The sequence below is a fragment of the Aotus nancymaae genome, unplaced genomic scaffold (genome assembly GCF_030222135.1).
Source record: "Aotus nancymaae isolate 86718 unplaced genomic scaffold, 86718_ANA_hifiasm-v0.15.2.pri h1tg000028l, whole genome shotgun sequence".
In the NCBI taxonomy this organism is placed as follows: Eukaryota; Metazoa; Chordata; class Mammalia; order Primates; family Aotidae; genus Aotus; species Aotus nancymaae.
Window position 1 is genome coordinate 778,804 of NW_026988441.1, and position 15,275 is coordinate 794,078.

At 47.3% G+C, this 15,275-nt stretch overlaps 2 protein-coding genes across 2 annotated transcripts in view; both read left to right on the top strand.

The window, feature by feature from the left end:
• The first annotated feature begins 1,142 nt into the window (after nt 1-1,142).
• Nucleotides 1,143-9,457, top strand: LOC135276687 (zinc finger protein 568-like). The gene is made up of 5 exons (XM_064380753.1): nt 1,143-1,195; nt 2,178-2,360; nt 5,313-5,397; nt 8,845-8,971; nt 9,408-9,457. Exons 1-5 carry the CDS (start codon nt 1,143-1,145, stop codon nt 9,455-9,457), a joined length of 498 nt encoding a protein of 165 aa, XP_064236823.1.
• The window catches only part of LOC135276699 (zinc finger protein 888-like), a 94,522-nt gene continuing 81,477 nt past the window's right edge, over nt 2,231-15,275 (top strand). Inside the window, exon 1 of the mRNA XM_064380831.1 lies at nt 2,231-2,320. The gene's annotated coding sequence lies outside the window, so the exon portion shown is untranslated. The remainder of the gene's footprint in view (nt 2,321-15,275) is intronic.

Sequence of the window (15,275 nt, forward strand, 5' to 3'; positions counted from 1 at the left end):
ACCGAATCTCTCTCTGTTGTTCAGGCTGGAGTGCAGTGGCATGAACTCAGCTCACTGCAACCTCCGCCTTCCAGGTTCAAGGGATTCTCCTGCCTCAGCCTCCCAAGTAGCTGGGATTATAGGCACATGCGACCATGCACAGCTAATTTTTTTTTTGAAGTTTTAGTAGAGACGGAGTTTCACCATGTTAGCAGGCTGATCTCAAACTGCTGAGCTCAGGTGATCCACCCGCCTCGGCCTCCAAGAGTGTTGGGATTACCGGCGTGAACCACTATTCCCAGCTTACCAATTATTAAATATATATTTTTATATTTAAACACCACGTGATGTATGTATTTGTTTTGTGGTGAAGCTCCAAGCAAAGCTGCAGCTTAGCCCCTTGGCCAGAAAGCACCTCCTTTCCCTGTTACGTCCTCCACCCTCCTTCCAGCCTCACCCAGGACCCACTACTGTCAATTCTGTGTCAGGTGTCAGGGCAAGTCTGGTACTCGTGTATGTCTGAATTGTTATGATGCTTCAGAAAAAATTCTGCAATTAATTGAAAAAAAATTTTTCATATTTACTTTTTTACTTTAGCTTTGGGGCTACATGTGAAGGTTTGTTACATGGGTAAAGTCATGTCACTGGGGTTTTTGTACAGATTATTTAATCACTCTGGTACTAAGCCCAGTACCCCATAGTTAGTTTATTTCTTTATTTTTTTGAGACCGAGTTTTGCTCTTGTCAGTCAAGCTGGAATATAGTGGCATAATCTCAGCTCACTGTACCCTCCACCTCCTGTGTTCCAGTGATTCTCCTGCCTCAGTCTCCCAAGTAGCTGGTATTACAGGTGCCTGTCACTGCGCCTGGCCAATTGTTGTATTTTCACTAGAGACAAGGTTTCACCATGTTGGCCAGGCTAGTCTCAAACTCCTGACCTCAGGTGATCCACCTGCCTCAGCCTTCCAAAGTGCTGAGATTACAGGTGTCAGCCACCACCCTGCCCTCCAGTAGTTATTTTTCTGCTCCTCTCCTTCCTTCACCCTCCACGCTCAAGTAAACCCCAGTGCCTGTTTTTTTGTTCTTTGTGTTCCAGTAAATATCTTACTTTGAAATTTGATCCTGCCAGTTGTGAAACTTTACATGTTCTCATGTTAGTAGACATGGCTAGCTTGCTCTTTGACATGTGCATTGGAAATCTGCTGGATGACAACATGTGGGTCCTCCAGAAGGTTTGTTAAAACCTTTATGTAGGTATATATAAACACACACATATATGCATACACGTGCATATATACATACACGTATATGTTTTATTTTTATTTTTATTTTTTACACGTATATATTTTAAAAATCTTTTATATTTTGAAAATCTGGAGAAGATGACAACACTTTTTATTACCATGTAGTTTTTGTGAGTCTGTGTAGGTTTTATTTTGTGGACATGCATATATGCAAAACAGATTTTTGTACTTCTGGTAATTTTGCTTTAATGCATTTTATTTTCTTTCGAGATGGGGTCTTGCTCTATTGCCCATGCTGGAGTGCAGAGCCATGATCTTAGCTCACTGCAACCTCCACCCTCAGGGTCAGGCTGTCCTCCCACCTCAGCCTCCCAGATAGCTGGGACCACAGGTGTGTGCCACCATGCCTGACTAATTTTTTTTTTTTTTTTTTTTTAAAAAAGGAGTTTCTGTTGACCAGGCTGGAGTGCAGTGGTGTGATCTTGGATCACTGCAACCTCTGCCTTCCAAGATCAAGCAGTTCTCCTGCCTCAGCCTCCTGTATAGCTGGGATTACAGGCATGTGCCACTGTGCCCAGCTGAAGTTTAGTTTCTGACCTTTCATTGTGTACGTTGTCATCTCTGAAGACATCACTCATGCTCTGTCTCACCTAGATACTAAATGTCACTTGGTGTGTCAATCACAATTTCTAACATTTCTATAACAGAAACTCTGCATTGATTTTTTGTTTGTGTATTTCTTGTAGTATCCACAAACATAAGAAATCCATACCGAGAGGGCATCCTGACCTCTTCGAAAAGTATAATAAACACACCTGGGAAGACATAATGTGGTGAAAAATCCCGTTCTCCATTTGTCAGAACATTCCCTACAATTAAATCCATGCTTTCACCTCTCTCCTCTTCTCATTCTCTGTAAAGATCAGAACTCCTCCCATAACCATGTGGTTAAAGTGTGTTTTCATTTCAGGGTCTATTGACATTCCGGGATGTGGCCATGGAATTCTCTCAGGAGGAGTGGAGATGCCTGGACCCTGCTCAGAGGACTTTATGCAGGGACGTGATGTTGGAGAACTACAGGAACCTGGTCTCCCTGGGTGAGTCCAACTTCCCCCAGAAGCGGGGACGTGCCCTTGCGTGTGTTTGTATTCTCCCTTGTTGCCTCTTGGGAGCCGCGTCCGTGCTGGACTAAAATAGAAGCCGTATTGATTTGGAAATGAAAAGCTTCATGATGCAGCATCTGGACTTTAACTGTCCCCTTTGTTTAGATGTTGTGCGTTCTTCATGATACCTCAGAGGGGGTTCCAGAACTAAAGGGGTTCTAAAACCTAGGCAGTGACTCACGCCTGTCATCCCAGCACTGTGGGAGGCTGAGTCTTATGGATCACTTCAGGTCAGGAGTTCGAGACCAGCCTGGCCAACATGGTGAAACCCCGTCTCTACTAAAAATAGAAAACTTAGCTGGGCGTGGTGGTGCACACCTGTAATTTCAGCTACTAGAACGGCTAAGGATAAAGAATCACTTGAATCCGGGAGGTGAAGGTTGAAGTGAGATGAGATCGTGCCACTGCACTCCAGCCCGGGTGACAGAGTGAGACTGTCTTAAAAAACAAAAACATAAACAAAACCTTCTGGTAGACGTTAAAGATACCCAGTTCTCTGTTTGCTATAAGAGAGCTCCATGCCCACCTATTACAGTGCTCTCAAAGCATTCAGAAGGAGAAAGTCAGTGGAGGAATTTCTGTAATATTTTGCTAGATCCATCGGTATTGTCCTCTTTCCTACTGAAACATAGGCTGGGACTCTAGAAAAGCTCCAGCATGTCGTGTTCATATGTATGTACACATAGACGCAGGAGCAAAACTGTCTACTACACACAGGAGGTGAAGAACAATTTCATATATCTTGAAAATAAAGTCAGGACCCAGAGGGGTGGCTCACACCTGTAATCAGCACGGTGGGAGGCCGAGGTGGGTGGATCACTTGAGGTCAGGAATTTGAAACCAGCTTGGCCAACATGGTGAAACCCCGTCTCAACTACAAATAGAAAACAATTAGGCGGGCATGGTAGCGTGTGCCTGTAATCCCAGATGCTTGGGAGGCTAAGGTAGGAGAACTGCTTGAACCCCAGAGGTGGAGGTTGCAGTGAGCTGATATCACTGAGAAAGACTCCGTCTCAAAACAAACTAACAAGCAAGCAAACAAAAACAGTTTTTCCGTTAATAATTAGTAAGATAAGCAGCCCCAGGGATAAGAGCTTTTGCGAGCATTGTCCCTTCGGTGGTTTTTTGAGACGGAGGCTCACTCCCTCGCCCAGGCTGGAGTGCAGGGGCACAATCTCGGCTCTGTGTAACCTTCGCCTCCCGGGTTCAAGCAATTTTCCTGTCTCAGCCTTCTGAGTAGCTGGGACTGCAGGTGCCTGCCACCACACCCAGCTAATTTTTGTATTTTTCGTAGAGATGGGGTTTCACCTTGTTGGTCAGGCTGGTCTCGAAAGCCTAACCTCAGGTGATCCACCCACCTCAACCTCTTAAAGTGCTGGGATTACAGGCGTGAGCGATCGCCCCTGGCCTATTGTCCCTTGTTGTGGATGATAAAGTAATCTTCCTTTAAGTGTATCAGTCCTCCCGCCGCTGCTTCCAGAGTAGCTGGGACCTAAGGCTCCCGCCCCTGCGCCCGCATCCCGGCTGTGTGTAAACAGCAGGTGGTGACCTCACTCCTCCCCGGCCTCAGCACTCCGTTCCGCCTCCCAGGCGGTGGCGTTAGGAAAGTCTCTGAAGCAGAGCACAGGCTGGACTCTCCTTCCCGAGTGAATGGAGAATGGAAAGGGAGAGGATTTCTATTCTGCTGTGTGGGCCGTCAGCATGAAATCGTACGTTCCGCCAAGACAGAGCTTTGCATTTCACATTCTGGTTTGCATCCCCGTTACAGACAATTCCAGGGCTTTTGAATGAGGCCTCAACCTTCCTGGCCGGTCTCACCTCCAAAACCCGAGAAACGGAGGCGCTGGGATCGAGGCTGAGAGCCACACACGTGCTGCCCCCGACGCCTCTGCGGGTTCTGAAGGGCGAGGTCTCTCCGCCTTGCGCCCCGCCCCTACCTTGCCCAGGCCCCGCCCACCTCCCTGCAGGCCCCGCCCAGGACGGCCTTCCGTCCCGCGCACGCGCACTCGCGCAAAGCGGGAAGCGGCTCGCGTCGAGCGAAGGTCCGTTTGTGACGTGCGAGTTTCGCTGTACTGAATTCAGTCTCTGCTTCCCATGTCCCCAGCGCTTCTGTATCTGGGACGTGGGCCCACAGAACTGGAAATTCTCACCCGTTTTTCTTCACCCAGAGCAAATTGAGACGTCCCCATGAGAGTCCAAGGGTCGCTCCCTTTTGGGTGTAAAGTCGCTCTCAGGTTTGTCCCGTCCCTGGTTTTTCTGCTATAGGGCACTGTATACACTTCCTTTTCCTGCTCAAGACCTTTTTCTAACTCCTCCCGCTCCTCCCTTTTATTTTATTTTTCTTTTTTTAAAAAAGACGGGGTTTCACCATGTTAGTCAGGCTGGTCTTGAACTCCCGACCTCAGGTGATCCGCCCGCCTTGGCTTCCAAAGTGCTTGGATTCCCGGTGTGAGCCACCACTCCCGGCCCCGCCCCTCGCTTTTTAAAGTCCTCACCGGACAGGGGGATTCCCGCCCCGGGCGCCTCCCACCCTCACTCTCGCCGGCCCACTGAGTGCAGCGCCGCCGCCTCAGTCCCTGGGAAGACGCGTCCTCTGCCTGGTCGTCGGATCCTGCAGACCCCACCGTTGTGCTAAGGCGCCGTCGCCCCCACGCCTCCCTCCTTGTGAGGGGCCCTGCCGCTCCCCAGGTCTCCCCTCCTCAGTTACCGCTTCCGCTGAGCCCGCATTGGGGAGGTGCCCGGGACCTGTCGTGTGCCACGGGGTGGTCTTGCCTGTCCAGCTCCAGCCTCTGGAAGATTCGCTCCGAGCAGTAGAAAACCTGAGACAGAAAAGAAGAGTGAGAAAGACCCAAAACAGATGGCAAAGTCGAGGAGGGGTGAGGGATTTGCCAAGAGACAGCAAAAGTTGAAAAAAAAAAAAAAAAAGGCCGGGCGCGGTGGCTCAAGCCTGTAATCCCAGCACTTTGGGAGGCCGAGGCGGGTGGATCACGAGGTCGAGAGATCGAGACCATCCTGGTCAACATTGTGAAACCCCGTCTCTATTAATACAAAAAAATTAGCTGGGCACGGTGGCGCGTGCCTGTAATCCCAGCTACTCAGGAGGCTGAGGCAGGAGAATTGCCTGAACCCTGGAGGCGGAGGTTGCGGTGAGCCGAGATCGCGCCATTGCACTCCAGCCTGGGTAACAAGAGCGAGACTCCGTCTCAAAAAAAAAAAAAAAAGCAGGAGGGAAAAAGCAACTGCAGAAATGTAGAGAAAAGCGAGATGTAGAGAGAGATGAAGGACAGCAAGGTAGGGATGGGGCAGCACAGAGGGAGGCTCATGAGAGTGAGAGAGACGAGGAGGGATTTGGAGCCGGGGCAGACAGAGCAGAGTGGTGCTGGTGGCAAGGAGAGCAGAGGGAACCACAGCAGGGAGGACACCTGGGGACGTGGGGTGCCAGAGAGTGGGGACGGGGGTATAGCAGGGAAGAGAGAATTTAACAGGGAGAGCAGAGGCGCAGAGAGGGGAGAAGAGGCAGAAATATATAGAGATTGAGGACGATGGAAGGATTGAGAAGGAGCAACAAGAGGTTAAATAAGATGGGAGGATGGAGCAGAAGAGGTGGAAGAGAAGGAATAGAGGGGAGAAGGGGATAGACAGCAGGAAGGGAGAGGAGTACAAAGTGAGGAGCAGAATCCCAGGGAAAAAGAAAAGAAAGGAAGAGCTAGAGAGAGAAGGGGAGAATGAGAGAGATGTGCAGAATTAGGGAGGGAAGCAATCAACGTGATGAAAAGTAATAGAGAAAGAGGAGCTGGGCGCAGGGGCTCCCGCCTGTAATCCCAGCAGTTTTTAGGAAACTGAGGCAAGGGGATGCTTGAGTCCAGGGGTTTCAGCCCAGCCTGGGCAACATAGTGGGACCCCATCTCTACCAAAGATCCTGACCTTGTGATCCACCCACCTCCACCTCCCAAAATGCTGGGATTACAGGTGTGAGCCACCACATGTGGCCAGGGACTTTCTTCTCTCTGCATGATCTCTGGTGCGGTGGGCAGCAGAGGCCCGCCTTTCTACAGGGTGAGGTCTCCCCCCTTTGTGTGTGTTTTCATAGGAAGGGAGTCAGTTTTTTCCAACGTTAAGTCTTAAATTTTTTTCACTTACAGGGTTGATTTCTAAAGACTCATGTTCCGTGAGGGAGCAGCTCATAAGAGGCAAGCAAAGGAGCCAGGCATGGCTCTTCCTCAGGTAAAGTGATACTCCTTGGTGGATTCATCTGTCTCTTTCCTCTCTGAAATGCCAGGTATTGTAGTAGCCAGTCTGTTCTGGGTCTGAAGCGTCCTGCCTGACACGTTGGCTCGCACTCACCCATGCCTTCCCTCAGTTCCTGTCACCTGCTCCGAGATTCCATCTCCTGTGACCCAGTGACGTGAACCTGGGAAGAGGCTCCACTGGGCATGGTGATGGGAAGGGCTGACACTCAGACCTGGATGGACACGGGGTGTGGGCCTTGTGGTGTCAGTGCTGCTGGGCAGCCTGGATTATTGTGGGCCACATCTGGATGTCAGACCTTTGTGACCAGATCAGAGAAACTACATATGAAACACATAGGTTACTGTGCACAAATGTCTGGTGAATTCTGGAACAGGAGACCAGTAAGGGGAGATATTTTGTTTGTTTGTTTGTTTGTTTTTTTAGATAGAGTCTTACTCCATGACCAGGCGTCAGGCGGGAGTGCAGTGGCGCGATCTCGGCTCATTGCAACCTCCACCTCCCGGGTTCAAGCAATTCTCCTGCCTCAGCCTCCCGAGTAGCTGGGACTACAGGCGCGCGCCACCACGCCCAGCTAATTTTTTTGTATTTTTAGTAGAGACAGGGTTTCACCATGTTGGCCAGATTGGTCTCGATCTCTTGACGTCGTGATTCGCCTGCCTTGGCCTCCCAAAGTGCCGGGATTACAGGCGTGAGGCACGGGGCCCGGCAGGGGAGATATTTTGTAACTGATTTGGTAATGCAGTGGAAGCCACACTAGTAGATCAACACATCTCTGACTCCAAAGTTGTTTTTTTTTTTAAGAGACATGTTGTTGGTCTGGGTGCAGCAGCTCATGCCTATAGTCCCAGCACTTTGGGAGGCCAAGGCAGATGGATCACTAAAGGTCAGGAGTTCGAAAGCAGCCTTGCCAACATGCTGAAACCTCGTCTCTACTAAAAATTCAAAAATTAGCTGGGTGTGATGGTGCATGCCTGTAAGCTCTGCTACTCAGGAGGCTGAGGCAGGAGAATCACTTGACCCCAGAAAGTGGAGGTTGCAACAAGCCAAGACTGTGCTGCACTCCAGCCTGGGTGATAGACAGAGACTCTGTCTGAGAAAACAAAAAGCGAGCACAGTGGTGGCTCACACCTGTATTCCCAGCGCTTTGGGAGGTTGACGCTGGTAGATCACGATGTCAGGTGTTTGAAACCATCCTGGCTAACGTGGTGAAACCCTGTCTCTTCTAAAAATAAAAAAAATTAGCTGGGCATGGTGGCACCTGCCTAGAGTCCCAGGTACTCGGGAGGCTGAGACAGGAGAATCGCTTGAGCCTGGGAGGCAGATGTGGCAGGGAGCCCAGATCGTACCATTGCAATACAGACTGGGCAACAGTGCTAGACTCCATCTCAAAAAACCAAAAAAAAGACAAATGAGAAAATGTGTCATTCTGTGGCCCAGGACTGGAGTACAATGGCACAATGCTGGTTTACAGCAGCCTTGAACTCCTGGGCTCAAGTCATCCACACTTTACCCTCCCAAAGAGCTAGAATGATGAGGCACGTGTCAGCACACGCAGCAGCTAATTAATCTTTTATTTATTTATTTTTTAAAACAGTGTTGCTCTGTCACCCAGTCTGCAGTGCAACGGTACGATGTCAGCTCACTGCAGTCTCCACCTCCTGGGTTCAAGCAATTCTGCTTCATCCTTCTGAGTAGCAGGGATTATAGGCACTTGCCACCACGCCCCACTAATTTTTGTATTTTTAGTACAGTCAGGCTTTCACCATGTTGGCAAGGCTGGTCTCGGTCTTCTGACCTTGTGATCTTCCGGGCTTAGCCTCCCAAAGTGCTGGGATTACAGGCAGGAGCCACCGCGCCAGGCTGGTCTCAGACTCTTGACCTCAAGTGATCTGCCCGCCTTGGCCTCCCAAAGAGTTGGGATTATAGGCGCGAGCCACCCCGCCTGGCCTTGTGTTTCCTTTTTGTTTGTGTATTTTTTATATTGTCCATAAAACCAGGACTTCTACACTGACTTTGGGGATCTTAAAATCTTTCGTGGCAAAGTACAATAAAATGCAGCAATAGAGAAGAAATGTTCAAAAATACCTTAAGGTGGGTTTGTCAGAACAGTCTGTGATGAAGCGGATGCTTAATTTCTCTTTTCTCATTTCATGTGAAGGTGGTAACTCAGTCCTCCATGTTTTGTTGAAATGTGTTTTTCATTTTAGGGACACTTGACTTTCAAGGATGTGGCTGTAGAATTCTCATTGGAGGAGTGGAAATGCCTGACCCCTGCGCAGAGGGCTTTATACAGGGAAGTGATGTCGGAGAACTACAGGAACCTGCAGTTTGTGGGTGAGGAAAATTCCAGACACGAGGAATCTGCCCTTGTCTATCTTGGCTCTTCCTGCTTTTATATTTCTTTTTGTGATTTTGCCCCGTACATTATGCTTTTTTGTTTGTTTGTTTTTGAGACAGAGTGTCACTCTTGTCCAGGCTGGAGTGCAGTGGTGGGATCTCGCCTCACCACAACCTTTGCCTCCCAGGTTCAAGCTGTTCTCCTGCCTCAGCCTCCCAAGTAGCTGGGATTACAAGCCTGTGCCGCCATGCCCAACTAATTGTGTATTTTCAGTAGAGACGAGGTTTCTCCATGTTGGTCAGGCTAGTCTCGAACTCCTGACCTCAGGTGATCCACCTGCCTTGGTCTCCCAAAGTGCTGGGATTACAAGTCAGATCCACCGCGCCTGGCCTCTGTATATGCTTTACGTGTATATGTCGTTATTTTCTGCAGTGATGACCCTCCTATCGGTCATGGATAACTTGTTAGGGACTCTCCTGTGAAGTGGGTTTACGTAGAAACAGAAAATTCGTGAAGAACGCTTTCACTAATATAATTGAACCATCCTGCTCTAGGCAGAGACACCCCTGGAATCCCTGAGCACAACTGTCAGCATAGGCCAGGATACGAGGTAGAGAGCATGACGCTGACTGTGAGGTGTTATCACCGTAATGCTCGTATTCTACCAGGATACGAGGTAGAGAGCATGACGCTGACCGTGAGGTGTTATCACCGTAATGATTGTTGTTTTTTTTTTTTGGTTTTGGTTTTTGTTTTGCTTTTTGAGACAAGAGTCTCCCTCTGTCGCCCAGGCTGGAGTGCAGTGACACAATCTCAGCTCACTGCAACCTCCACCTCCTGGGTTCAAGCAGTTCTCCTGCCTGAGCCTCCCTTGTAGCTGGGATTACAAGAGTGGGCCACCACGCCTGGCCAGTTTTTGTATTTCAGTAGAGATACACCTTGTTGCCCAAGCTGGGCTCGTACCCCTGACCTCAGGTGATCCACGTACTTCGCCCTCCCGAAGTGCTGGGATTACAGGCCTGAGCCACCATGCCCGGCCTATTCTGGGTTTTGAGGAGCATCACAGTAGCCTCTGCCAGTGGCACTGTGACACTGTTTATCTCATAAACTAATAATCATCTCTAAGCAGTGGTCAGTGTTGTTGAAATTCCTCCAAGGGAGGCCATCATTGTGGCTCACGGCCTCATATGTATGAGGCTTTTGACTGAACTCTTGTTCATTTCACTGTTTTCACACCAATATGTGTCATCGTTCATTTTTAACGAGAAAACTTTTGCTCAATTTGGCGTAGGATCGACCCTGTAACAGATATGTTTTCATCAGTCTTATTGAGGGAGGGCTTGTGAGGTTGAATGAGGTCCCCATATTTTAGTTCTGTCATTTGTTCAAGACACAGTGGCTTTTAACTTGTTTGTTTATTTATTTTGAGTTGGAGTCTTGCTTTATTGCCCAAACTTGAGTGCAGTGATGTGATCTTGGCTTACTGCATCCTCCACCTTCCGGGTTCAAGTGATTCTCCTGCCTCAACCTGCCAAATAGCTGGGATCACAGGTACCCACCACCATGCCTGGCTAGTTTTGTATTTTTAGTAGAGACATGGTTTCTCCATGTTGGCCTTTTTTTTTTTTTAGAGACGGGGTTTCTTCATATTGGTCACGCTGGTCTCGAACTCCTGACCTCAGGTGATCCACCTGCCTCGGCCTCTCGAAGTGTTGGGAGTACAGGCGTGAGCCACTGTGCCTGGCCAGTTTCTATGTATTCTAAATGCATTTTTATTTTATGTAATCCTCAGTTCCTTATTTTCAGTGATAGTCTTCATTTTTTTTTTTATATATCTGCATTGTGAGTACTGTTGTGTCAGGGAATGGCTTCTCATTTCCTTTATTTTTATTTTTTTGAGACAGTCTCTTACTCTGTCACCCAGGGTGTAGTGCAGTAGTGTGATACTGGCTGACTGTCACCTGCCTTCTGGGATCAAGTGATCCTGTTACCTCAGCTTTCTGAGTTGCTGGGATTACAGACGTGTGTCACCACGCGTGATTCATTTTAGGTAGTTCTATTCCAGATGGCTGTTTCACCACGTTGGCCAGGATGGCTTCGAATGCCTGGCCTGATGTGATTTACCTGCCTCAGAGTCCCAGAGTGCTGGGATTATGGGCATGAGCCACTGCCCCTGGCCCTGTGCAAGTTTGTTTTTCAGGCTGAATAGTATTCCATTGTATGTGTATACCACATTTTGTTGATACCGTTATCTGTCGATGGACATGTGGGTTGGTTCCTTCTCTTTACTATTATAAATAATACTGCTAGGCCAGGCGTGGTGGCTGAAGCCTGTAATCCCAGCACTTTGGAAGTTCCAGGGGGCAGATCAACTGAGGTCAGGAGTTGGAGAGCAGCCTGGCCGACGTGGTGAAACCCCATCTTTACTAAAAATACACACACACAAAAAAAGCTTAGCTGGGCATGGTGATGTACAGTTTTAATCCCAGCTACTCAGGAGGCTGAGGTAGGAGAATCTCTTGAACCGGGAGGGGAGGCTGCAGTGAGCCAAGATCAGGCCCTTGTGCTGCAGTCTAGGTGGAGTAGACTGGTTTTGTTTCCAGACTCCGTCTCAAAAACAAAATGAAACAACACAAAAAATCTGTATCTATATCTGTATCTATATCTATCTATCTATCTATATATTACTAGAGCTATTCTTGAAGATCCTGTTTCCAATTTTTTGGCCCATGGGGTTATTCAATTATGAATGATTGGAGGAACTGTTATATGATTTTTTAAAAGGGGCTATCCCATTATACATTCACAGCAACAGTGCAAAAGGCTTTTTCACCTTAGCATTAAAAAAAAAATTGATTGATTATTTTTTGAGACAGACTTTCACTCTTGATGCCCAGGCTGGAGTGCAATGGTGTGATCTCTGCTCACTGCAACCTCCGCCTCCTGTATTCAAGTGATTCTCCTGCCTCAGCTTCCCGGGTAGCTGGGATTACAGGCTTGTGCCACCACGTCTGGCTAATTTTGTGTTTTTAGTAGAGATGGAGCTTCTCCATGTTGGTCAGGCTGGTCTCGAGCTCCTGACCTGAGATGATCCACCCGTCTCAGCCTCCCAAAGTGAGTCTCTGCTCCTGGCCGTGTCTGCATTTTTACCAACACTTCCTGTCTATTCCTATGGATGCTAAATCTTTTAATGCACTTGAGATGATGTTTCATTGTAGTTATTGTTTTTTCCTACATGCTACGTTTTTTATTTTTTTTTGGTGCTTATTTATTCTATGCTTATTGGTGATTTGTCTGTCATTTCTGCAGAAAGGTGTATGCAGTTCCTAGACTTATTTTCTAATTGTGTTTTTTGATTTTTGTTGCCAACTTGTAAAAATTCCTTGTATTTTCTAAATATTAATCCCCAATGAAATATATAATTTCCACAGTCTTCTCATGGAATCTTTCTTTTTTTTTTCTTTTTGAGACGGAGCGTAGCTCTGTCGCCCAGGCTGGAGTCCAGTGGCGCGACCTTGAGTCACTGCAAACTCCGCCTCCCAGGTTCAAGCGATTCTCCTGCCTCAGCCTTCCGAGTAGCTGGGATTATGTCCCCCTAATTTTTGTATTTTTAGTAGAGACAGGGTTTTACCATATTGGTCAGGCTGGCCTCGAACTGCTAACGTTGTGATTTGCCCACCTCAGCCTCCCACAATGCTGGGATTACAGGCATGAGTCACCGGTGGTGCCCAGTCTTCCATGGAGTCTTTGGTGATTTCCTCATATCAGATGATGTCTTCTGTGAACACAGAGCATTTTACTTTTTTTCTCACTGCTTGGCATTTCTTTCTTTTTCTTGTGTCTGATTTCTTCAGTCAGGATTCCAGTAACATGCTGACTAGAAATAACAAAAGCAGGCTTCTTAGTCTCTTTCCTGATCTTAGAGGAAGAGATTTCAGGCTTTCGCCATCCACTGTGATGGTAACCGTGGGCTTCTCCTAAATGGTCTTTATTATGTTGAGGTGGGTTTTTTGTATTCTGTGTGTATTGAGTGTTTTTATTTCAAAATAATGTTGAGTTTTTGATTTTCGATAGTTTGTTTATAATGTGTCTCTTGAATGGTGTGCTGGGGTTGATTCAGAAAGTAGTGATCTTACCATTTATTTCACTTTTTATATCGTGAGCTGGTGGTAAGTAGAAGTCGTGGCTTTTTTCTTAAGAGGGACTTGTTTAGAATTCTGTAGGCTGTATAAATGTACTACTGTTTGCTTGCTGGTTTCGTCATTGGTTACAATATTAATTATTTATTTTTTTTGAGACAGAGTCTTGCTCTGTCACCCACGATGGAGTAGAGTGGCACGATCTCAGCTCGCCGCAGCCGGTTTCTCCTGGATTCAAGCAGTTCTCTGTCTCAGCCTCCTGAGTCACTGGGATTATAGGCGCCCCCTACCACACTGGCTGCTTTTTGTATTGTTAGTAGAGACAGGGTTTCACCATCTTGGCCAGTCTAGTCTTGAACTCTGACCTTGTGATCCACCCACCTCAGCCTCCCAAAGTGCTGGGATTACAGGCGTGATCCACCGCACCTGGCCCAAAATCAGTTTTTGTTTTTTTTTTGAGACAGAGTCTCACTCTGTCACTAACGCTGGATTGCAATGGCATGGTCTTGGCCCACTGCCACGTTTGTCTTCTGGGTTCAAGCAGTTCTCCCAGCTCAGACTCCTGAGTAGCTGGGTCTGAAGGCGTGTGCCACCACACCCAGCTAAATTTTGTATTTTTAATAGAGACGGGGTTTTGCTTAGTTGGCCAAGCCGATCTTGAACTCCTGACATCATGATCCATCTGCCTTGGCCTCCCAAAGTGCTGAAATAACAGGCGTGAGCCACCACACCTGACTGACTAATTTTTATGATTTTACATACGGCTTTTTGGTATGTGGTCTGCAATATAACTGACACACTCCACTTGGTAATGTCAGAAAGTGCCGCTGGGCACAGGGGCTTATGACTGTAATCCCAAGACTTTGGGAGGCTGAGGCAGGTGGATCCCTTGAGGTCAGGAGTTTGAGACCAGCCTTGCCAACGTTGTGAAATCTTACCTCTAATAATACAAAAATTAGCCGGGCATGGTGAGGCCTGCCTGTAATTCCAGCTATTCAGGAGGCTGAGGCAGAAGAATCGTTTGAACCCAGGAGATGGAGGTTGCGGTGAGCAGAGGTGTCGCCATTGCACTCCAGCCTGGGGGACAGAGCAAGACTGTCTCAAAAAAATAAAAATATAAATGTTTTCTTTAAAAAAAGTCACAAAATACCTGTTCTCTCTGGATATATGTAATTTTATGACATTTATTTAGTAAAATATTATATTAATATTTTCCTTTTCTTTTTCTTTTTTTTTTGAGATGAAGTCTCGGCTGGGTGTGGTGTCTCATGCCTGTAATCCCAGCACTTTGGGAGGCCGATGCCGGGGAATCACGAGGTCAGGCATTCGAGACCAGCCTGGCCAAGATACTGAAACTTTGTCTCTACTAAAAATACAAAAATTACCTGGGTGCGGTGGCTGGTGCCTGTAATCCCAGCTATTCGGGAGGCTGAGGCAGGAGAATCTCTTGAAACCGGGAGGCAGAGGTTGCAGTGGCCGAGATCGCACCATTGCACTCCAGCCTGGGCGACAGAGTGAGACTCCTTCTCATAATAAATAAATACATAAATAATAGAAATGGAGTCTCACTCTGTCACCCAGGATGAAGTGCAGTGGTGCAATCTCGACTCACTGAAACTTCTGCCTTCCGGGTTCAAGTAATTCTTTTGCGTCAACCCCTCGAATAGCTGTGACTATGGGTGTGGGCCACCAGGCCTGGCCAATTTTTGTAATCATTTCATCACTTCTCAGGGCTATTCTTGTTTCACAGTAGAACATTTCCGTTGATTTTGGTTATGCTTACATGAGCTTGTTGTGGATTATTTATCAATACAGTGTACTATATGGTTCTTGAGCATTTATTTGTATACAGTAAATGTGCTGTAAATATGAAGAATATAAATTTTTCAATTTATTGAGGTGACAGTGATACATATGTATGAGGCTTTTGACTGAACTCTTGTTCATTTCACTGTTTTCACACCAATATGTGTCATCGTTCATTTTTAACGAGAAAACTTTTGCTCAATTTGGCGTAGGATCGACCCTGTAACAGATATGTTTTCATCAGTCTTATTGAGGGAGGGCTTGTGAGGTTGAATGAGGTCCCCATATTTTAGTTCTGTCATTTGTTCAAGACACAGTGGCTTTTAACTTGTTTGTTTATTTATTTTGAGTTGGA